General features: G+C 35.1%; 1 protein-coding gene across 1 annotated transcript; it reads left to right on the top strand.

The window, feature by feature from the left end:
• The first annotated feature begins 918 nt into the window (after positions 1 to 918).
• LOC131858430 (ethylene-responsive transcription factor ERF113-like) lies at positions 919 to 10,081 on the top strand. Its single transcript, XM_059211667.1, has 2 exons — positions 919 to 1,016; positions 9,607 to 10,081. Exons 1-2 carry the CDS (start codon positions 919 to 921, stop codon positions 10,079 to 10,081), a joined length of 573 nt encoding a protein of 190 aa, XP_059067650.1.
• The last annotated feature ends 14,352 nt before the right edge of the window (positions 10,082 to 24,433 follow it).

The following is a 24,433-nucleotide window of genomic DNA, read 5'->3' as shown; positions in this document are numbered from 1 at the left end:
CAAATGACACTACTCAAATTAGATGGAAAACAAAGGCAAATAACTAAACTCGAAGATACAGATGGCATGAAACACCAAAGCCTGAAGAGCTGATCAACCGAACCAAGGAAGCATTAAAAAATACGACAAACCTCCCCATAATACTAAAAAGGGAGAGGGATAGGTACACTGAAAAGAACAGCCAACAAGAACTACATGACAAAGAACTAGGAACATCGAACGTACAGAGAAAGGACATAGTTTCATGGAAGGAACACTCACTTGACATAGACCATGAGGCTAATGTCATAGAAGGAACACTTACTTGACAAAGGTAGATGGCAAACAAGGCAAACATCAACCCCCCATGACACTTTATAAGTAGTGCATGCACAATAAGGCACAAGATGTACAAGATCCCAAGTATACAATGCATGGTGGCACTTTATTTTAGTGTGTTTTCATAAATAAAATGCTGCAATGATCAGAAGAGATAGAAGACTGGAAATAGAGAGAGCGGCCAAAGACGAGACGTCCTACTTAAAGAAAGAGATCCCAGGACCTGAAATAGCCAAAATATTCAACAGAGTGCTGAAAAGAGAGAAGAATATGGAAATAAAACTCATATGAATGGAAACAACACAAAACAATCTTTCCAATGATATAAAATTTTCAAAAAATAGAGTTCGAATGCTCAAGTTATGTCTCTCGGAGTGCAAAAATAAACCTTTGGCTTTGATAGAAAAAAACTACATTAAAAAATAAAAAATAAAAAATTCAAACCTCCAGATCTGGATACATCTTGGAAAGAGATTTCCGACGATATAAGGTTTTGCAAAAAATGACTCCATTTGCCCAAGTTATGGCAAAAAAACCTTCAAGTAAATAGGCCCCCCCTACTGGTGGCAGGGAGGTGGCTAGGCGGTGGAGCAAGCGGCAATGGCCAAACTACGTAACGGTGGTAGCCGAGCGCCTGGCTGGCCAGGCGGAGGGCGTGGGAAGCGAGTGGCCAAGTTGAGCAGCAATGGTCGAGCTGGGCGAGGCAGCTGGTAGGAGTGGAGCAGCGGCGTGCAGTGGCCATTGGTGACAGGTGGTTCTCGAGGGAAATGATGATTCTGAACACCATGAGAACCGCCAATGGTAACAGAAGCAGGGAGGTCGGTGGTGTAAAGACCGCAGAGTGGTGATTACCTAGGATACCGATGATAACTGCCAAGGTGGCCCTGGTGGTTAACTGATCGCTGGTGGTTCATGTTAGCCCCATCGTCCTGGGAAAGCCGTTAAACTGCACCCAAATTTTTTTATTTTTTTTCGATCTATGTGCCCGAAGTCATACAGCCTAAGGCCTAAAAATTTTTTTGCCTCCCGAACACCTGGCACCAAAATATATCAAATTTTGTATTAAAATTTGTAGAAACAACCTCCTGAATCCAACCATGAGGTCATTTTGGCACCAAAATTTACAAAAAAATTAGCTACCCCCAGTAATGGAAAAAAGCAACTACACAAACCTCTGAATACACAAATCCATATAACAACGCCCAAAATATCTCATGAAGAGAATAGGGGCATGTGAAGATCTAGAGCTCTGATACCATATTGGAGTTGAGGAAAAATCAACTCTACAGCTCCCAAAGATCACTTGCATGCAAACCTGTCACAAACGGATATAAGCAAAAAAGCTATATAGGCCATAATTCAGAGATCCAAAAAAGAGAAGTCATGTTGATTGTGCAACAAGAATTCAATTCAATAATTACAGTTGTTATGAAAATACAAAGAGAAAATCCTTATAAAAGGATACTCGAAACCCTAAAGGTGAAAACCCTAAAGAGTTATAAGATTCCTAAGTTTAGCTTAAGCATAGAGTATAATAGACTAATAATTAAATAAATAATTATTAGCTAATAAAAGATAACTAACATTTATATAAACATAATTCAATTTCTTCCCAAACCAAAATCACAATTTTTAAACACTAAAAACTCCTCTACAATCAATCTCCCAACAAAAAAAATTAAGAGAATCTTTTCAAATTAAAATGCCAAGAGAGTTGAAGCTCCAACCTAGAAAAATCGAAGCAAAGACAAGGAAACTTGAAGTAGAGCAAGTCCAACCAGTGAATTCCAAATTCAATCACCAAATCTTCAATCAGTCCAAGCTTCAACCAAATCAAAGCTCCAAATGCAAGCAAAATGCTCTTGGATGGTAACCCAACAACATTCCTAGAAAGCTCAATAATAAGACAATTAATTCAAAACTATGGAAAATCATCAACCAATAAAAATATTCTATAAAACTATATAATATACCTACCATGCACAATATTGAGGCAAGTAATATTTAATAATATTATTTACTTACCTCCCACAATTCAGCTGATAGGGTAAAAGGGTAGGTAGCTTATATAATATATCCAATAACCATCTAATAACAAAGGTTAATATATATTTAATAACAATAATATTATAAAAATTAGTAAATTAATAACAAATCAAACCCAATAGGATCATAGGGTAAGTAATAAATATAATATCCAAGGGATGAATAATAAATCAAATAGAACTATATAAATAAACTCCACAATAATTAATTAATTAACAATAATTAAGTAAAATCAAATAAATAATAAATCATAATTAAACAATAAATAGGTAATAGAGAATCAATTAAACAATAAATCGTCAGACCATTTAAATAAAAAAAAAAAAAAAAATTAGAACCCAACCAATAAATAATAAATCATCAAATAATATTAATACCTTAATCTAACCACTTAATAAACTATACAATAAAATTAATTATTAACTTAATCAAACAACCATGCTCTCAAGACCACACAACAAGGGTCCTAACAACCACAAGACAATCCTAATCAACGACTTGTGCTACAACACAAAACTGACAAGATGAACAACTTAAGCCTAGAGTGTAAGAGGGAAAAACATGCCATCTCCAACAACTTGCCATTGGGATTAAGACACACTCAAACCTATGAGACCAGGTGGAGTCGATGTCTAGTACTTGCAAACCAGCATCCACCACTAGACAAAATACAACATATATACAACACATATACATCACAAATGATCAGGTAAGTGATAGAGAATTGCAACGTCATATTGTGTTTGCAATGAGTGGTATGACATCATCCCTAATCATGAATACACTAGAAGACAATCACAATAATAGAAGCATCAACTTAGTTATCATAATCATAGAGTAAGGTTAGCGTAATCATAATATCCTCAAAATCCCATAAGCAATATGATCTATCATAAATAATGAGAACATATAAACCATCAATATAGATCCATCATCCATCCGAGTCATCAAATAGAATATATCCACATAAAGTATCTAGCATCTGAGATAGAAATAAGGTCATAAATAATCATCAAAACATCAATCATATGTCTAATAAGTCCATCGATACATAAATCAAAATGCAAGTCTAGGAAGGTCACTACACTTAATAATTATTAAATAAATAAAAATAAATAAATCATTATATCAAATATTTTATCAATAAAGTTTATAATAGAATTTAAAAAATAAATGTGCAATTTATCCATTTTGCATTTAATTTTTATCTATCTAATCACATGAACTCAATTTATTGTTTTCATTCAATATAATATACACATATAGACATATCAACATTTAAATCCATCCACTACTATGAAGAAAGGTGTTGATAGAATCATACTTACACTAACCCATAATATATGGGAACACAAAAGGAAGGAAACTTTCCTAGTGAGAAAAGGAATTGATGTGGAAAGATATGAGTCTATAGTTAGTATCTATAAAGTTTGTTTCATCTTCATGATGGAGTGTACCATTAAAGGCTAATGCACACTTTGGGACATAAATATATGTCTCCACAATATATGTTAGTCTGCAGCTTTCAACTGGACATGCACTCTACAACACAAATGAAAACATTTTGAAAATTTTAATGCACTTTTACCCCCACCTTTTCCATTTCTCCCATGGTGCAGAAAATAGAAGCATAGGGGAGAGAGTAACATCTCTACAAGTAGGTAAAATAAAAATTTGGTAAGTCAATGCACATAATTTACACTATATTCAATGAAATCAGAAATAAAGGATACATAAGAATTGCTTGAAATTTTACATACTAATTTCAATGAAATAAGAAATAAAGGATACATAAGAATAGCTTGAAATGATACATATTAATTTTTGGTTCTTACTGGAGTAGATATTTTTTTCCACTCCTAACAGGGACTGAGTTACCTTTCATATACAAGAGAATAAGTTTGGCACTCTGTAAAAGGATAGAATTCATAGATCAAAATGAAGAGTTAAAAAGATAAGAGTTTGTAAACTAAGTAGGATTATCTTCCTTTATTTATTTATAAGTTTTTATATTGACTAGGAAAATGTAGCAGTCTAATATATTCAATGTAGCAGTCTAATATATTTTGGGATTGCATTTTTTGAGAAGGGGATAATTTCTAAAGATTGACTAAATTTTTGATCTGTTCACTTGCCCCTATGTATTGGGGTGCCTTTCTGGCTAGTGCTAGTTTAGGGTTATGGGGTCCTTGTCAAAACCTGAATTTTTTCAGAACTATGTTGGTTCTAGTTCTAGTCAAAAGCTATTGGTATGTTCTTTCTCACCTCTGTGAGACTCGTTCCTCTCACCTCCAAGTGGTTTTTCTTTTTTCCTTGATCATGGCTTTGTAATAGGTCCAGGCCCTTTCAAGTGGTTACCTAATCAATACAATCATTTTTAAATTTTAGGAAGACCACCCACTTTTTCAATATGAAGATTTCTATTATCCAAATTTTCATTTTGTGCCAACATTATCTTTCTTTAAAATATGAAATAATTTCATTGTATAACTCTTAGATCAAACAAGAAGCCTAATATACAATACAAATATTTTAAATACATATATAATTGGCTCCACCTACTAACATGATAAATGCATAATTTGAGGGAATAGGTTGCGATTCAATTTATGTTTTAGTATGCTAAGTAGCACTATCTCCCCCAATCTTCAAAATTTGACCTAATTATCATGATCTCTTATACAAAGATAATAGCATATCTTATTAGAGGACTTGCTTATTATAAGTAAAATGATTCAAAAATTATAATATAACTTGTTTGATCTTCCTTTTTTTGGATTATTCTCTATAATTACAATTTGAATATACTCATTATAAGCTAATTATTATTATCAAGGTGTTATATATTGCCCTAGTACTTTGATGGGATTTAATTGACTCTTAAGATAAATAATTTATTTCAATTTAAATATGATTTTCTAGCAACCAATTTGGTTCAACTTATTGTCTTTATTCTAGGTCTCATATATATCTAAATTATATTTTCTCCCAAGGAGATGCTTCTAATAGAATGAGCTAGATTTTATCTTTATTATATTTATTTTTTTTATAGTAAAACTTTTAGAAAATTTATAATAGTAAGAATGAACAAAAGGACTTGGGAGAATGCTCCTAAGCTAATTATACTATTAATTAGATAGTGTCTTACTAATGTGATACAATCAGAAATTTCTTTCCACTACTCTTACTCGAAGATAAGTAGTTTCCACTACCAATATGAATCTTCTCTACTTTGAATAAATCTACTGTGTTATGGACTATTGATAATCTAATGGATGCAGATGCATTTTTTTATTTTTTCAATGATTGATGGGTGGCATAAACTATTTCAGTGGAAGTATGAGATGACATATAATTTTCATTCTACTACACATCCATAGAAAAAGTAGAACTATATAATTTCAAATTATCTTTTTGCAACTATATTTTCTTGTCCCTCTTTAGTATTAATTATTTTAATTTTTGTATGAGCTTTCAGGTATCCTCTAAATTACTGGATATAAAGACCCTTCTTATAGTGGGTGGATATCTCCCTAATAAACTATCAAGGGAGCAAGCCTGGAAATGATAGCTCGCCTATTGCTTAATTTTTTATGGATCATTACTAAATGTTAGTAGCATGAATATTTTTTTATTTAAAGAAGCATGAAAAATTATTCTTTCTTATGTCCATAAAATATTTTATAATCTCCTTGCTAATTATCATATTTTATTTACACTATGGAATACTTTATTCTTATTAAAAAGTGATAAATACATATAATTTATAGTGGTCTTTATTATTCCTACAGCATAAATAATTTTTTCTTGATTATTATGTTATTGACTATTTTGGTGATTTTTTATAATAAATTAATGATAGATCATGTCTAAAAAATAAATGGCACAAGTTCTCTTATGTGGATGGTGCAACACCTTTAAGAAATATATCTTCTACTTTTTTGTTTCAATCAAAAGGGTGAAATACAAAAGGATCTCTTGAAGAACTAATACGGCCTTGAACATTTATGAAACATTTTTAAGAAGATACATGTAAAAGTATCATCTTACTATATGATAACTGAAATTTTTTTCTCTTACTAAAGAATCTCATTTCTAAAGAGAGAAAATCATATTGACGATCATGGGCACCTAACTCATGTGAAATTATTCCATTAAATATCTCACTATTTATATTAAAGTGAAAGTAAACTATGATTAAGAAGAAATAGATTAGAATATCAACTATTGCAAATCATAACCTCTATGTAGTGATTGTCTTTAAGGTGATACCATTTAGAGGGAATGTGCATGACACCACCTAGTGGCTAAATCCTAGATGTAAAATGTAAAAGGGATAATATAAGAACTTTAGGAATTATATGCTCCAAATTTAATTCAATGCTTGTGTTTAAAGAGTCACCATAGAGGGGGAGTATGAATAATAATGGTACTTCTAGATGTAAGACCTCAGGCATAAAATAGGACTTGTAGGCATTTTGACACCTTGGGATGGGTAAATCCTTGGATGCAAGACCTAACATACGTCTCATAAGACCTCTAGGGATTCTTAAGACCTATGAGCACATTTTATTTAGTCCTATGGGCATAATTCCTAATTCCTACAAGCACATTTTATTAATTCCTACTAACACATATTTTAAGTCCCATGGTCATATTGTAAATTCTTCTCTTTGTAAACTTTTCACTCATAAAAACATTGTACTATATAAGACCTACGAGAACTATGTAATAAACTTGGGGAGAGGCTAACTTGAGGAGATTGTGACTTCAACATAATTTTTTATAAGACCTCATTACATCATTTTTAAAATATTAGGATTATTAATGGCAAGATGACTTTCATGTAGTTTGGAATGCATGATCTTCATGTTGACATATATTTCTACCCCTATTTATCATAGTCAAAGAAGACATACATTATTGGTGTACTTCATCATTTTTTTCTAGAAATTAACATGTGATGCTCCCTATTCACATTAAGGGAGGGTGCTAAAATCTAATGTTATTAGGGGTCACACCCTTATAACATTTATATATTGTTTTAATATAAGGTTATAAAATCTTATATATTATATGCTTTCTTAATCATATCTCATTTGAAATAATTATAATTCTAATAACTATTAGATTATTAATTGTTTATGAATGGGGGTTATTGAAAAGGTGTGACTAATGTTGTCACCCTTCCTTCTATATCTAAGGAGGTTCTCTCCAATTTGAGAGTGTGTGAATTTGGAGTTTTTAGTGAGTTATATCACTATGCACAAATGGTATTATGGACCATGTGGAAGTAAGAAGTATCCCTAAGTTTAGTCTATTTTGGATAGACTATATTTTGTCAGTGTTTTAATAAAATGATGCTTTATGGAGTTTTTTACCCAAAAGTGTTTCCCCTTGTATATCTTGTGTAATGTATAAAATTATGCATGTATGATTCTCATTTCATTTATATAATATTTTGTTTATAATGATAAGTATGTTAAGATCTTAATTTCTATCATTCTAGCATTCATGTATATATGCATGTCAATTGTAATTGCTCATTCATTTATTTTTAATTTTTTAGTTTAATTGATGTTTTACTGGTTTTCTTTAATATCGTTGTAATTGTATCTATTTTTCTTCTTTATCTTTTTCATTATAAATTTTTCAAAATATAAACATATAAATAGGTATTATTATATTGTTGTGTAGATGGTTTTGTTTTGATTATATTTCTCTTACACCTCGTCCCTTGTGCTCCTTCTTTCTTTCCACCCTTTCACGTCTCTTTTTAGTGAGTATTGGTCTATAACTAATCATTTTACATCTTGATGAACTCTCTTTTATCTTGATGATGGATCATGGAGTGTGATTCAAAATAAAATGATGATAAAAATTTACACAACCAAAATCACAAACAATAAAAAGATATTTGTATAAATTGTTAAAATCTAGCATCATTAATAACAATTAGATGTTAAAGAATTATTGGTTTGTTGAGAACGACACATTACTTACGACAATATAGTATTGCTCGTAGGAGACCAAGAGACGGGGGCAAAAACAATGATTTGGATCCTTATCACTCCTCCCTTGGGGTTTTCATTAAAAGAGTGGGTGAGTGAAACGAAAAGCAACACCTGAATAAGATAATACCTTCCAGATAAATTTTTGTGATGCACCCAAAACTTGACGACGACTTGGGCATCAAGTCTTTAAAGTCGTCGTAGTGGGACTTGCGTGAACAAGAAAAAGCGTAAAGTGCAAGTCAAGTCCGTAAATTGACTATTGCCCAAAGCTAAGTAAGGCTCTCACATATCTTGCTCAATGAGCTCCACCTTGCAGTAATGCATTCTTTGGATTTTTTCGTCCTCCTCTGATTTGGGAACATTGAGATTTGTGGTGAGTGAAAGAGAAACTACAAAGCAATGGATCGAATCCAGAAAGGTTCTCAAAATTTCAATGCTAATAATGATACCCACTTGTTCTCCTCCTCTTCCTCCATTGATCTGTGTAGCAAGGATGCATCGCCCATGAGTTGTGTTATCATCACAAAACTTTCACAACACCCATCTGATCCGTCAACACACAAACCGGTGATCACCTGCATCTCCTCAACCTTCATATCTTACTACATAGCTTTTTGGCACCATATGACCATATGAGTTACTCTTTACTGTTAATATTGATTTTCAATCATGAAATTCGACTGACTTTAAAAAAAAAAAAAAATATAATCTGTTTGTGCTAATTGTCAGATCTATAGAAACAAGTAGCCGGAGTCTATTGGGGCATTTTGATTAGGTAAACAGTAATGAAACAGAAAAGATTTTAAAATGACCCAACATTTTGTAAATCAGAAAAGACTACAACATGATGATATTAGAAATGTAAGAGAACTGATTTGAAGACTAGAAAGATCCTTGCAAAACAAACGAAAGAACAACCAAAACCTCAGTGAAGAAGTTTTGAAACCAAACCATTACGAAGATTTTACACACTGGAATGTTAATAGTGTTAATACAGAGTTTGGTAGTTAGATTTTAACTCCCAAACTCGGGGGAAACACACAGCTATTTAATGGTGGCAATACGCGTCCCCTTTCCTGTTTTCTTCCTTTTGAAAACAAAGTGAAAAGGTTTTCATTTTATTTTATTTTGATGCAAAAGAACATAATGCCTACACTGAACAGCCCTCCAGGAATCGCCTTCAAAGTACAATATTTTGTGGGTGAAAATAATTTATTTGGGTATGCAGAAACGAATATCACTGGAAAATCAAAATACGAGCAAAAATTACACTGAGGAGACAAGATTATAAGCATCCTGTCCTCAAGCAAGCGAATTTGAATAAGAAGCATTACAGAGGAGTGAGAGAGAGACCGTGGGGTAAACGGGCAGCAGAAATCAGAAACCCAAACAAAGGAATTCGGGTATGGCTACGCACTTTCTCCACAGCAGAAGATGCAGCCAAAGCTTACGATGATGCTGCTTTCAAATTCAGGGGCACAAGAGCTAAATTGAACTTTTCAGAAAGAGCACCGCTTTCCCAAAATAATTATAACAATAAAAGTGCTGGTGTGAACTCAAGTCATAAAAGTGATTCTGTTGCTAGTGTAGAGATTCCAGCCGCACCCTCAATATTAAGAGATTCCTCTTTCACACCCACTTGTGAAATGCAAAGCACAGGTGCAATTTCTGACTTGGTTTCCTTTATCTCCAATGTGTTGTGAGAATATGCAAATGGTACATAAAGGTATAATGGATTGTTAGCTTCCTTATGATGAAACTCGGCGCTATACTGGATTTACAAGGCAGTAGCAACAACAGTTGGCTGCTTGGTTTAGCCATATCCAGCCAAGGAAATAGATATGAACATTAGCAGCAGCAGCAGATGCTTCTTTAGCAGTTTTTGTCTGAGTACTTCAACTGTATGGCACAGCAAGAATTCCACAATTTTTAGTCTAATTCAGTCATACATCAGTAGCTTGTCCTCCCCATAATTGACTCCGTCAGTCACTATTTACATCGATTTCCACAACTGCTCCCATTTTAAGAAGATATTAATGTTAGATGCTATTCAGCTTTGTGGATAGGATCAGCCAATATTGCACTTTGCTCATTATCTTTAAGAGTAGGTTAAAATTGTTGTTATTATTATATTATCTAATCATGACCTTATTTTCACACTATTATGCATGTCATGGACCAGATACATTTTCTTAAGATTAAGGGAACAAATTAAATGTGGGTAATGCATATATTTGAAATTGTAAAGTAGTTATTGATTTTTTTTTCAAAATTAATAGTGTCATGCAATTAACATATTTATATTATATTTTAAAATTAAATTATAAATAAAATAATTAAAAATAAAAGTATATTCTAATGTCAAAGAGAGGAAGATTAATTTGATTGTAAGAGAGGAATATCTTAAATCTAATACAATATTTAGAATGAGTAAATTGAGATAACTATATTTTAAGAAATTTAAAATTGTGCATGATCTTGGACTAGATCCACATATAAAATCTTGAATCTTCTATACAATCTTGAAAATGGTGTCTGCAAAACTTCAGTACTTGTAATAATGTTCAATTGTATCTTAAACTACAATTGAAGGACTTCATATTGTTAAAAATAATTGTTGGAGCTTAATAAACTAGAGTATGGAAGTGCACTAACTTTACCCTTGTGCCTTGGTCAAACTATATTATTCAATTAAATAATTTGTAGAATGTTTGAAGATATATAACAATGTGTGTAATAGATGTGTAAATAATTGTCATTGATATGATATGATGATAGTCAAATCTTAAGATTAAATGATATAAATATTGATATGAACTGGGTATGAACTAAGGGTTATTATTAGTTGATATAAAACCTAATGCAATCCAAACTATTTATGTAAAAACAAACTATAAGATGGAAACATATGATTATGAATATTTTAGTGCATGACATATAGTTGTAGTGAGTTATTTTTAATAAATGATGAAATAGCTTGGGGGTAATATCTTTTTATACATGTATTAGAGCATAATTTTGAAATTTTTGACATGAGCATTAGCAAATAATAGTTAGTTGAGAGTGAATTGACCTAAACCAATAATTAATTTTCAAATAAAATATAGTAGTTCAAGACCACATCTACATCCCTAAATTAGGTCATTGTCACACTTATTATTTTCAGCCTCATATGCAAATCAAAGATTTAAATATTACAGAAATATTAAGTTCAATTAAGATATATATCTATGTACAAATATAATTTTTTCACTATTGAGAGCACCTAGTAAGTATCATATGCAAGGCACCAATGTAAAGTGGCATAAAAATGAAAGAAAAACTATAAGGTCCATACACTTTCTTTTTAAGGAAAAAGGTACAAAGCACTTGTAATTGTATTGATATGAAGAGAAGAATTACATAGATCTGTCTATTTTTCACCTTCATTTTTTCTACACTTTTCTATTAATGAAGCCATAACCAGTAAAAACCCTCAAAAGAGTCAACCGACTTATGGAGCAAGAGAGACACAATGAAAGCAACAAGAAAACATAACAAATTCACATAAACAGATCATATTAAAGCCTTAGAAATTTTGGCAATCATCCGAAAATCATCAGATTATCATCAAAGAACATCTACTAATTAACCAGTTAAATGTAGGCTTCAAGCCAGATACAATCCAACTGGGACTCTAAGAACCAACCAGATCACAACATGCGAATCCCAATCCTTATTCTGAGTTATACTTCCTCTACCCCCTACAATTGAAAACATGATAACAAATTTATACCCACTGGAACACTTCTGGGTCAGCCTCATAAGATTATATCCACCAATGCAGGAAAAGGAAACATGTAATTAGGTCGGCCCTAAGAATTAAGAAATATTTTTGAAAAATAATAGCCAAGTGATGCGGTTCAGTGGGAAGGTTGGCCACATGCCAAACAACATCCTACAAGACCCAAGATGGATCCCCATGCCAAGAATAGTGCCGGTAATGAAGGAAAACCAACCGGCAAAGGACCCAAATGAACTGGAAATCTGCAATCAAGCACATAAAACCATCTGGAAACAGAAAATAAGATCTGCCATGAGGAATAAGAAACTACTGGTACATACCGGTAAGAATACAAAAAACTGCACAAACAACTAAATTAAAAAACTGAAAGGAAATATTTTTGGTTGATGTAAGATTGCTCATCGACCAGGGATGCTCTTGCATTAGACAACCCAGGTAGAAAAATATGTTCGACAAGAGGGAACTCATGAACATCTAAAAGGATTCGAAATGAAGATCTCATGCTTATTTCTGATCCAAACATATTCTTTATCTATCAACCTTTGTTTTAACTCTTTTGGTGCCTCAACCGGTTTCTCTAACCTCTGACCCTCTTTGTTTCCCTTTCTTTGCTTCAGATCTACACATGGTCTCTATTTCTGCAACTCTAATTTGGTTCTGCCACAAGACTTCATCTGATTTGTCACCATCAACTCTCTATCAACTGGTTTCATCTATCCATCAGGCTACACTATTAGATCCTTCTGCAAGCTCATGTCACCCTCTGGTATAAACTCTGCAACTGGTTCTATCATATCTTTCTTCAAACCCTTCGATATAACCTCTGTCATCAGTTTCTGAATATTGCAACTTCTCTCAAGACTCAGATTCTTCACCTCCTCTTTCTCCTTCAAAAAAATCAATGTAAAATTTTGTCTATCCTTTTAAATAGAAACTAGGTTTCTTCTACATTCATAAATAGCTCCTCTATCATACTACCAAGGTTTTCCCAACAAGACACATGACAAATACCCATAGACACAATATCACATAAAACTTCATCTCTAAAAGGCCCAATATTGAAACTCACCAAACACTGCTCCTTTATCTCTATCTTCTAATCATCTTGTAACCAACTTACCTCATAAGGACAAGGATGCTTAAGCCTCTTCAACCCAAGCTTCACAACCATCTCCTCAGATACTAAATTATCATTACTTCCACTATCTACAATGAGTTTGCAACACTTACCACCTGATTTACACATAGTCCGGAAAACACTCTTCCTCTGAGTAGATCCAGTATCCTTTGTTCTGAACATAAGGTATTCTGTTTTCTTCGGTGCACAGTCAGATCTGGTACCATCACCTTTTGGTTCCTCACTTTCCACACAACTTCTTGTCATTCTTTGCTTACATTCATAGGATCTATGTCTGGTTTCTCCACACTTAAAAAATTTGCTAGGAAATTCTCTACCGGTATTGTTGCTACCTTTCCTCGATGTCTTATGTTCTGGTTCTTTACTCCACTTAGGTTTTGACTCCTCTTCTTCAACCAGTTTCTTCATACTATCACTCATCTTGAATTTCTCCTTTCCCTTATTCGGTTGTCTTCTCCTCACCTTCTCCTCATCCTTTAAAGCATACTGGTAAGCTTCTTCAACTGTGGAAACCTTCATTGTACTCATCTCATCTTGAATGTTAAAATCAAGTCCACTGGTGTACCTTGTCATCTTTTCTTTGTCCATCTCTCTATGTCCAGACCTAATCACCACCTTGTAGAATTCCTTATATTCCTTCACAGTCATGTTTCTCTATTTCAGGTTCTGCAACTTCTTGAACAACTCCAATTCATAGTCTCCTAGTATGAACTTGGCCTTAAATCTTGCAACCATTTGTCTCCACCGGGTGATCTTCAATTTACCATTCTCCACTATGTCTTTTTGAAATTCTTTCCACCATAAGGCAGTATGCCCTTTCAACTTGGTATGTGCCAACTGGACTCTCTATGGGTCCTTGACATCCTCAAACTCAAATTAGTCCTCTAACTCTCTGATCCAATTGATCAGATCCTCCATGTTCAACGTTCTGGAAAAGTTGGAAACCTCAACTTTATGAACTTTACTTGCTTGCACCACTGCTCTTAGGAATATTTCCTCTCTTTCATCTTTCGGTCCTTCATCTTCCTCAAGCTCTTCACCGACTTCCTCATATTCATCCTCAGAATCAGGGTTTCTCCATAAAGCATCCAAAGCGTTTCAAATTTCATTGCTTACTTCATTCTTGAAGTCTTCAATCATCTGCTCTACCCTTTGGGGGTTTGTCATCCTCGGTGACATCTATCCTTCCACTCTGGTGAACTACCTCAACTAGGTGATCTGACTACCAGTTTCAGTTGCCTTCCCTCGATGATCTATTGAACATAGGTGTAGCCTGCCTTGAATCGGCAATCCGTCAACCCCAAGGAATGTCTCAATGTTTGCCAAGGATTCTTCCACCACCCAATCCATAACTAGCTTTGATACACTTAATGCAGCCATAACTAGTAAAAACCCTCAAAAGAGTCAACCAGCTTATGCAGCATGAGAGACACAATGAGAGCATCAAGAAAACTTAACAAATTCACATAAACATATCATATTAAAGCCTTAGAACTTCCAAAATCATCTGAAAATCATCAAATTATCATCAAAGAACATCCGGTACTTAACCGATTACATGCAGGCTTCAAGCTAGATACAATCCAACCGGGACTCTAAGAACCAACCAGATCACAACATGCGAATCTCAATCCTTATTCGGAGTTCTAATTCCTCTACCCCATACAAATGAATACATGATAGCAAATTTACACCCACCTGAACACTTCTGAGTCGGCCTCATAAGATTATATGCACCAATGCAGGAAAATGAAAAATGTAATTAGGTCGGTCCTAAGAATTAAGAAATCTTTCCATAAAATAACAACCAAGTGATGCGTTTCAATGGGAAGGTCAGCCACATGCCAAAGAACATTGGACAAGACCCAATATGGATCCACACGAGAAGAATCGCGCCAGTAATGAAGGAAAACCAATCGGTAAGCACAAGAACTATTTTGAAACCTAGAAACAGCCAACCGGAAGCGATAACTAACCGGCAAAGGACCCAAATGAACTAGAAATTTGTAATCAAGCACATAAAACCACTTGGAAACCAAAAACAAGATCTGCCACGAGGAACAAGAAACTACTGGTACATACCAGTAACAATATAGAAAACTACACAAAGAACTAAACAAAACAATTGAAAGGAAATATTTTTGGTTGATGCAAAATTGCTCATCAACCGGGGATGCTCTTGCATCAAACAACCCAAGTAGAAAAATATGATCCATGAGAGGAAACTCAGGAACATCTAAAAGAATTCAAAATGAAGATCCCATGCTCATTTCTAATCCAAACATCTTCTTTTTCTATCAACCTTTGTTTTAACTCTTCCGATGCCTCAACCGGTTTCTCTAACCTCTGACCCTCTTTGTTTTGTCACCATCAACTCTCTATCAACTGGTTGCATCTGTCCTTTAGGCTCAACTTTTAGATCCTTATGCAAGCTCCTATCACACTCTGGTATAACCTCTGCAACTGGTTCTATCAAATCTTTCTTCAAATCCTCCAATATAACCTCTGTCATCGGTTTCTCATTATTGCAACTTCTCTCAAGACTCAGATTCTTCACCTCCTCTTTCTCCTTCAAAGAAATCAATGTGAACTTTTGTCCACCCTTTTCAATAGTAACGAGGTTTCTTCTACACTCATAAACTGCTCCTCTATCATACTGCCAAGGTTTTCCCAACAAGACATTACAAACACCCATAGACACAACATCACATAAAACTTCATCTCTGAAGGGCCCAACATTGAAACTCACCAAACACTGCTCCTTTATCTCTATCTTCTAATCATCTTTTAACCAACTTACCTCATAAGGACAAGGATGCTTAAGCCTCTTCAACCCAAGCTTCACAACCATCTCCTCAAATACTAAATTATTAGTACTTCCACTATCTATAATGACCTTTCAATGCTTACCACCTGATTTACACATAGTCTAGAAAAGACTCTTCCTCTTAGTAGATCCAGTATCCTTTCTTCTAAACATAGGGGATTCTCTTTTCCCCGGTGCACAGTTAGATCTGATACCATCACCTTCTGGTTCGTCACTTGTCACACAACTTCTGGCCATTCCTTTCTTACATTCATAGGATCGATGTCTGGTTTCTCCACACTTGAAACATTTTCGAGGAAATTCTCTACTAGTACTACTGCTACCTTTCCTCGATGTCTTATGTTCTGATTCTGTACTCCACTTAAGTTTTGAGTCCTTTTCTTCAATCGGTTTCTTCATACTATCACTCATCTTGAATTTCTCCTTTCCTTTATTCATTTGTCTTCTCCTCACCTACTCCTCAGCCTTGAAATTATAATGGTAATCTTCTTCAACTGTGGAAACCTTCAACATACTCATCTCATTCTGAATGTTAAAAGCAAGTCCATTGATGTACCTTGCCACCTTTTCTCTGTCCATCTCTCTATGTCCGGATCTAATCACCACCTTGTATAATTCCTCAATATATTCCTTCACAATCATGTTTCTCTGTTTCAAGTTCTTCAACTTCTTGAACAACTCTAATTCATAGTCTCTCAGTATGAACTTAACCTTCAATCTTGCAACCATCTGTCTCCACTAGGCGATCTTCAATTCACCATTCTCCACTTTGTCTTTTTGCAATTATTTTGACCATAAGGCAACATGCCCTTTCAACTTGGTCTGTGCCAACCAGACTCTTTGTGGGTCCTTGACATCCTCAAACAAAAAGTATTCCTCTAACTCTTCAATCCAATCAATCAGATCCTCCGTGTTTAACATTCTGAAAAACTTGGAAACCTCAACTTTATGAACTTTACTTGCTTTCACCACTGCTCTTAGGAATATTTCCTCTCTTTCATCTTCTAGTCCTTCAGCTTCCTCAAGCTCTTCACCAACTTCCTCACATTCATCCTCAAAATCAGGGTTTCTCCATAAACCAGCCAAATCATTTCGAATTTTATTCCTTACTTCATCCTTGAAGTCTTCCATCATTTGCTCTACCCTTTGGGGGTTTGTCCTCCTCGACGGCATCTCTTCTTCCACTCCAGTGAACTGCCTCAATATGATGATCTGACTACCAATTTCAATTGCCTCCCCTTGGCAATCTATTGAACATGCTCGCAACCTGCCTCCAATCAATGATCTGTCCACCCCAAGGAATGCCTCAATGTTTGCAAATGATTCTTCCACTAGCCAGTCCATAACCAGCTTTGATACCACTTGATGCAACCATAACTGGTAAAAACACTCAAAAGAGTCAACCGGCTTATGCAGCAAGAGAGACACAATGAAAGTAGCAAGAAAACATAACAAATTCATATAAACAAATCATATTAAAGCTTTAGAACTTCCGGCAATCATCCGACAATCATTGGATTATCATCAAAGAAAATCTGGTAACTAACCAGTTACATGCAGGCTTCAAGCCAGATACAATTCAACTGGGACTCTAAGAACCAACCAGATCACAACATGCGAATTTCAATCCTTATTCTGAGTTCTACTTCCTCTGCCCCCTACAAATGAATACATGATAACATATTTATAGGCATCGGAACACTTCCAAGTTGGCCTCATAAGATTACATCCACTAATGAAGGAAAATAAAACATGTAATTAGGTCACCCTTAAGAATTAAGAAACCTTTCCAAAAAATATAACCAAGTGATGCGGATCAATGGAAAGGTCAGCCACATTCCAAAGAACATCAGACAAGACCCAAGATGGATCCACATGCCAATAATCACGCTGGTAATGAAGGAAAACCAACCGGTAATCACAAGAACTATAACCCAGATACAGTCAACCAAAAGCGATAAATGACTGGCAAAGGAGCCAAATGAACTAGAAATTTGGAATCGAGCACATCAAACCATCTGGAAATTGAAAATAAGACCTGCCATGAGGAACAAGCAACTACCAATACATACCAGTAAGAATACAAAAAAATGCACAAAGAACTAAACAAAAAAATTGAAAGGAAATTGTAGTCACACAAATCTGTCCATTTTAATTAAATGAATATTTCGTATTTATTTGATTAAAAATCCACTAGCCACCAATTAATTAAATTAATATTTAATTAAATTATCCCCAAACATTCTTCTATTAATTAAATAAATTATTCAATTTATTTTAATTAATTCATTAAAATCAAATTCCCATTAATTAAATAAATAAATCTATTTATTTAATTAAATCCCCCTTTTCCTCTTTTAAATAAATTAAATAAAACATTTATTTAAATCATTATCCCCACCCCACTTGCATTTTCCTACAAATGCAACTTGCACACATTTTGAAATAAATGAATTTTTATTTTAATAAAATCCTATTTTCCCTCACCCACCAAATCCACTTGCAAAATCTAATCCCCTTCTAGATTCTTCTAACCCCTTCCTAATTAACCTAATCCATCCCCTAATTATTGTCACATTCCTAAGCAAAATGGAGTCACTTCTCAAATGGCCCAAAGTCTTGGATAACCATTGAAGGTTTTCAACCTTCAACCACCAAAAACCCCAAAGTCTTTGAAAACCATTAAAGGCTTCCAACTTTCAACCACTTAATCCACAAAGTCTCCAATAACCATTAATGGTTAATTCAACTCTCCCACATGGTTAAAACATTTGTTTTGACTCAACCTCTACCCAACCCAAGGGTCTCATCAGGTCATTAATGCTTTGACCATGATTATCTCTTAATCATTTGCACAAAGGTTTATCCTTGGATTAACTCCTAATCCAATGGGTAATCCTAACTTAGGCTTGACTCTTAGCCTTTAGATAACCATGAGGTCTTCTCAGGCCTTTAATGCCTCCAACCTCTTTTCTCAACCCAATCCTGTGTTGACACTTGTCACTATTTTATTGGTGCCAATTGTGCACATGGATCCCCAACTTTCAAGCTTGACCCTTGATTAAACCTTTCAATCCTGGCCATCCATTGCTCCATTTTTCCTATAAATAGAGCCCATTCCTTCATAATCCAGATCCTGAAAACTTGTAAGCATTTAGACTATAGCCATTTTAGAGAGCATTTTAGCATAAATAATCTAAATCTTGTCTTTTTGGTTAAAATACTTCATTTTAGCATTAAAATAGCTTTTCATTTCATGTTTGGAGCTATTCTACAATCTCAATCCTCCATAAGCATCCATAGTGCAAAAAGCTGCTAAGAGCTACACTATTTTGGAACTTGGAGAGGAGAGGAACAAGGGAGAAGGAGCTAATCTCATGCTAAGAGATAGTTGGAGATATCTCATTGTCTTACTTCTTTAGTTAGATTCATTAGCATGTGTTTTTAGTATCTCTCTTGGAATGCCTTCATAGGTTTTAGTTTTTGATTGATTAATGCTAACGTCTTGTGTATTTTTGTGTTGTTTGATCTTAAACTAACCTTGTGCCATTTAGGAGGGCATCATTTGGTGAACCCGACGTGAATCAAACACGCAACCTTCTGATCTGTTGTTTTTGAAAATTAACATTTTTGCTTGTTGAAACTGCCACACAGGTCGCGCTTCGGCGCTATTGAACACGTTCTAGCGCTATTGCAACATTTTCTTTTAGCGCTATTGTCCATATAATAGCGCTAATGAAAAAGTTTTAGTGCTACTGATTCCATTCTGGCGCCTTTGTCACAGTTCTAGCGCTATTGCAACTATTTTAGCGCTTTTGACCTTTCGGATTTTCCTATTATTTCAGCGCTACTGTGTAAAATAGCGCTTCTGCGACCGCAGACTAGCGCTATTGTATTAATTAGCGCTTTTGTAAAAAAAAAGCAGAATAGCGCTATTACGACAGAGTGTTGTCCAATTCGCTTTGTAACCCAAAATCAGCATTTAGGCTTGTGTAAGCCCACACTAACGTTTTGACTATTGACCAGGTGCAGGTTCTAATCTTTTTGTGTGCAGGGAAAGGAGTTAGTAGATGCTCTAAAAAAATCTTTCTTTTTACTTTCTTTAAAAAGTTGGCTAAAAAGAATTCATTTTTCCCTTATTGCATAAGTTAAAATAAACCTCACATCTCATTTTGGAGTGCATAAAATGAACCTCAAATTTGTTTTTGGTGCTTAAAACAAAATTCATCTTTCTTTATTTGCAAGGTAAAAAGAACAACAAAATTCAAACATTTGTTTTCTTGCAAGTTAGGAAACACACTTTATTTGGTGCTTAAAACCAAACAATTCCATTTTCTTGCATCAAATCTAAAAATCACAAGCCACACTTCAATTTTTGGTGCAGTAAAAAGAACAATCCACTTGTCTTGATTTTTTTGGCAAAAACAAATTTTCCTTCAAGCAAAAACGTGTTTTTCATTAAGTTGACCAGAATTTCCAAATTCTAGAATACAAAAACACATTGCTTTTTGAAGTTAAAAAGAACACCATGACTGTTGGAGCAACATCTCCAAATAGTTAGATCACATTTGCAAATGCTGGATTAAAAAGAACAAGTGAATTTCGTGTTTGGCACGCTTGTGCACAAAAAGTCAGTCGAGTGGACCTACTTCTAACACACACTATCCTCTCCCTTGGCTTTCGTGGTCCTAGGTGCAAGAGAAAAGTGTTAGTAACACTCAAAATTTTATTTTTTAAGAGAGGCCTGCCAAGGGATCGATACTCTTGGGAACGACCTCGAGCGGTAAATCCTTCGAGCCGCTATAGAAATCAGGTGAGAGCGAAAGCTGTAGCCTTGGGTATAACTATTCCTACAGTGTAACTGGCCGAAAGGACAAATGGGCCCCACCACCAGTTACAAGGCTCTTAAGTGAGTCACTGCAAAATGAACTTATGTCCAAAGCCATCGAACATGATTAAACACCTTTAAGTAGTAGCCCACCTGTTCTATTGATTGAGGATATTTGAGATATAATTTAGTGCAAGAGCATAGAAGGTTTTGCTCCCAAGATACTCACCATACATATTTCCTTGAGTAGAAACATAGCTTTTTGAAAAGTCACTTGTGGCTTGATAAAAGTGGTGACTCCCCCATCATAGGGATCATCTATTTGTTATGCTCGCGCAAGACTTAGTATATCACATCCTTACCTGCCACGGCGGGATTCATAAGGTATGTAGTACCAAAGTCGAAGAAATATCAAGATGTGGGCTAAATTTATCACAACTGGCCATCTGACCATAGGGATAAAGAGTGTTTGAAGTGTGTTCGTTTTACAGACCTAGTGCAAATTGAGCCGACTTCAGGCTTTGGAAATACACCTTAAAATAAATCTAAAGGAAGGGTCAAAAACAAGTCCAAGGATTGGGTTGATCTAGACCCATACTCATTTGTGCCTTTGAGGCTACAAATTTTGTGTTTGTGTGCTTGCTTTGTTTTCTTGTCAAAGAAAAATCAGAAAAATCCCAAAAACAAAGTATTCATCCAACAACTGTCAACACAACCAAAAATACCAAAAACAAAGTGCAAACAACATAGAGTCACAACTTGTATGACCATTCTTCACATCTTGGGAAGGAAGAAGTGTCATCAGAATATTACCTTGAAAAGAAGACCATTAAGCTCAAAGGCTTTAATCAAAAGGAGGAAATTCTTCTATCTCAATAGACAAATCTTTGTCTCACATAGAGTCTTTCTACATTGCATGCGTCTCTATCATCAAGGTAAAACAAACGAGTTTGATTCAGAATCACTGAACCGCAGAGCTTTTATGCAATATAGAGCTCTGAGTTATCACAAAAATCAAGGAGGAAAGATTAATCCCAATTTCTTCCCAAACATCTGTATCACCTACAACACAGCTCGAGAAGTGCCAACAACACCTGAAAGGGAAGAAACAGAGTTTGTCCCATTTGTGACACAGAGTTTTTATTGAAGTTAAAAACAAAACCTCCATCATCTTATTCATACATTATCATTCCATCATCAATCCATCCCAAAACTCTCAAAACATTAAGAGGTTCTTGTCCCAAGATTCCTTTTTAGATATTGCTTGAAATCAAACACATCACATCACTTTTAGATTGTTTCTACATCTATGATAAGCTCATCCTAAGAGACACATCTACGCAGGTTAAAACTAGTTCATGAGTGAATCCTCTCATTGCTAGGTAGTCAAAATCTGTAACACATCTCAGATTTCTCTACACCTTATCACATCCAAACTTATCAAACAAACAAGCAATTCAAAGAAAGGAATTTCGGTTACATCTACCTTAAAAGTGCTAGAGATCCCCATACAACACCAATCATCAATCTTTCATCACCACTCATCATCATCTTCAATCAACTTCAAAAACAAACTTGTAAACAAAATGGCTCAAACCCGATCGCGATCAAGGCAGCGAGAAATAGAAATTGAGGAAGAAGAGGACAACCTCAATGAATTTCAAGAGGCACTTGGAGGAAATGGGAATGATGAAAACCCAGGTACGCCCACTCCTTCAACAATCGAAAGGGTTCAGCATAACCCTCATTTTAACAGATTATTTGATGAAATACTAAGGAGCAATGCGGATGCTCACTTTTTAAGACTCGCTCAAGAAGGAGCCAAACTCCCCTCAGACTTTGATCTTGCCCAATTAAGACAAGCATCAGAAAGACAAAGTCGCCATGAGGAGGAAAGGCGTAGAGATCCCACCAGATATAACATCCCTCGAGGTAACCCACCACCTCCTCCTCCTAATGAAATGGAGATGTTGCGGCAACAAGTTGAGAATCTCGCCCAACAACTTCATAGTGGTGTTAAAACCAATCAATTCTCACTTAACGACATCTGTCCCTATCCGTTTGATAGGAATCTTTATATGCCACCCTTTCCACGCGGGTTCGAAACACCAAAATTCGAAAAATATAGAGGAAAGGGAGATCCCCGCGATCATGTCCGAGAATTTCATTCCGCTTGTCTCGAAGTTGCATATGAAGACACATACTTAATGCGCCTTTTTCCCCAAAGCTTGGGAGGAACAACCACATCATGGTTTTCCCGACTACCAGGTGGCATAAGAACATTTGAGGAACTCATCCAGAAGTTCCTATCTCATTACTCTTATAATATTGAACGCGACATCACCATGGCTGATCTATGCAACACCAAACAAAAACCAGGTGAATTATTCTCAGTATTCCTGCAACGATGGCGCCAAATGTCTAGCAGACGTTCTCTTCAGTTACCTGAACGAGAACTAGTGGAAATTTTCATTTCCAACTTAAACGAAGAAATGGAATTTCACCTGGATGTCAAAGATACCGATTCTTTTAACGATATGATCACCAAAGGTATAAAATGTGAAAGGGCACTCATCAAAAAAGGACTCATCAAAATCTTTAATGAACCCAAAGATGGTCCTCACCCGCACTTCAATAGCGATAAACCGAACTTCTGGAACAAGAACAAGAATATCGTCAACGATGGAGTTGTGGATGCTCGGACTGTCCAAAATGCACAACCTGTGGTTCGATTTGCAGGACAAAATCCTCCACCTCAAAATAACACAAATGTTCCTCTTAATCAAGGTCGCATCACATCTCATGATGAACCAAGACCTCGTCAACAAAAACAAAAACGCACATACACTCCCTTAGGGGAACCCATAGAAACAGTGATGCAACAACTCATTTCTCAGAATTTGATCACTCTACCTAAGTTATCAAATTATGAGCCTCAAGTCAAACCGGCATGGTGGAGAGATACTGAACATTGTGAGTTCCATCAAGGAAGAGGACATAAGACAAGTAATTGTCATCGATTGAAAGATCTCATTCAGGATCTTATTGACCGAGGAGAAATTGAAATTGAAGGACATGACCCAAAAAAAACCAATAATGATCATCAGATGTTCAAAAATCCACTTCCATCGCAAGATCAAAGAGGTCCTTCCACGTCCAGACGAGGTCCTGATACCACTGATTATACGCAAGCTGCGTATAATTACACAGTCAATCACCTGTATGATGCCAGTGAACAAATTGCAACTATCACCTTCACAAATCCCACCTCAAATTGCAATGTTGTTACGCGTCGCGGCAAAGTTACCATCAAGGCAGCTCCACAAGGCACCACCTCCATCCCAAAGAAGTACAATCTTGTGGAACAATTAGACAAAACCCCTGCGCTTATATCCATCTTGGAGCTTTTGCGTCTGTCACCCTCTCATAAAAAAATCTTGGATCAAGCACTCCAAGAGGCGTCAGTCCCTACAAACCT

This window comes from Cryptomeria japonica, chromosome 9 (assembly GCF_030272615.1).
Source record: "Cryptomeria japonica chromosome 9, Sugi_1.0, whole genome shotgun sequence".
Classification (NCBI taxonomy): domain Eukaryota; kingdom Viridiplantae; phylum Streptophyta; class Pinopsida; order Cupressales; family Cupressaceae; genus Cryptomeria; species Cryptomeria japonica.
The sequence above is the reverse complement of the archived record's forward strand: the minus strand, read 5'-3'. Positions and strand labels throughout refer to the sequence as shown.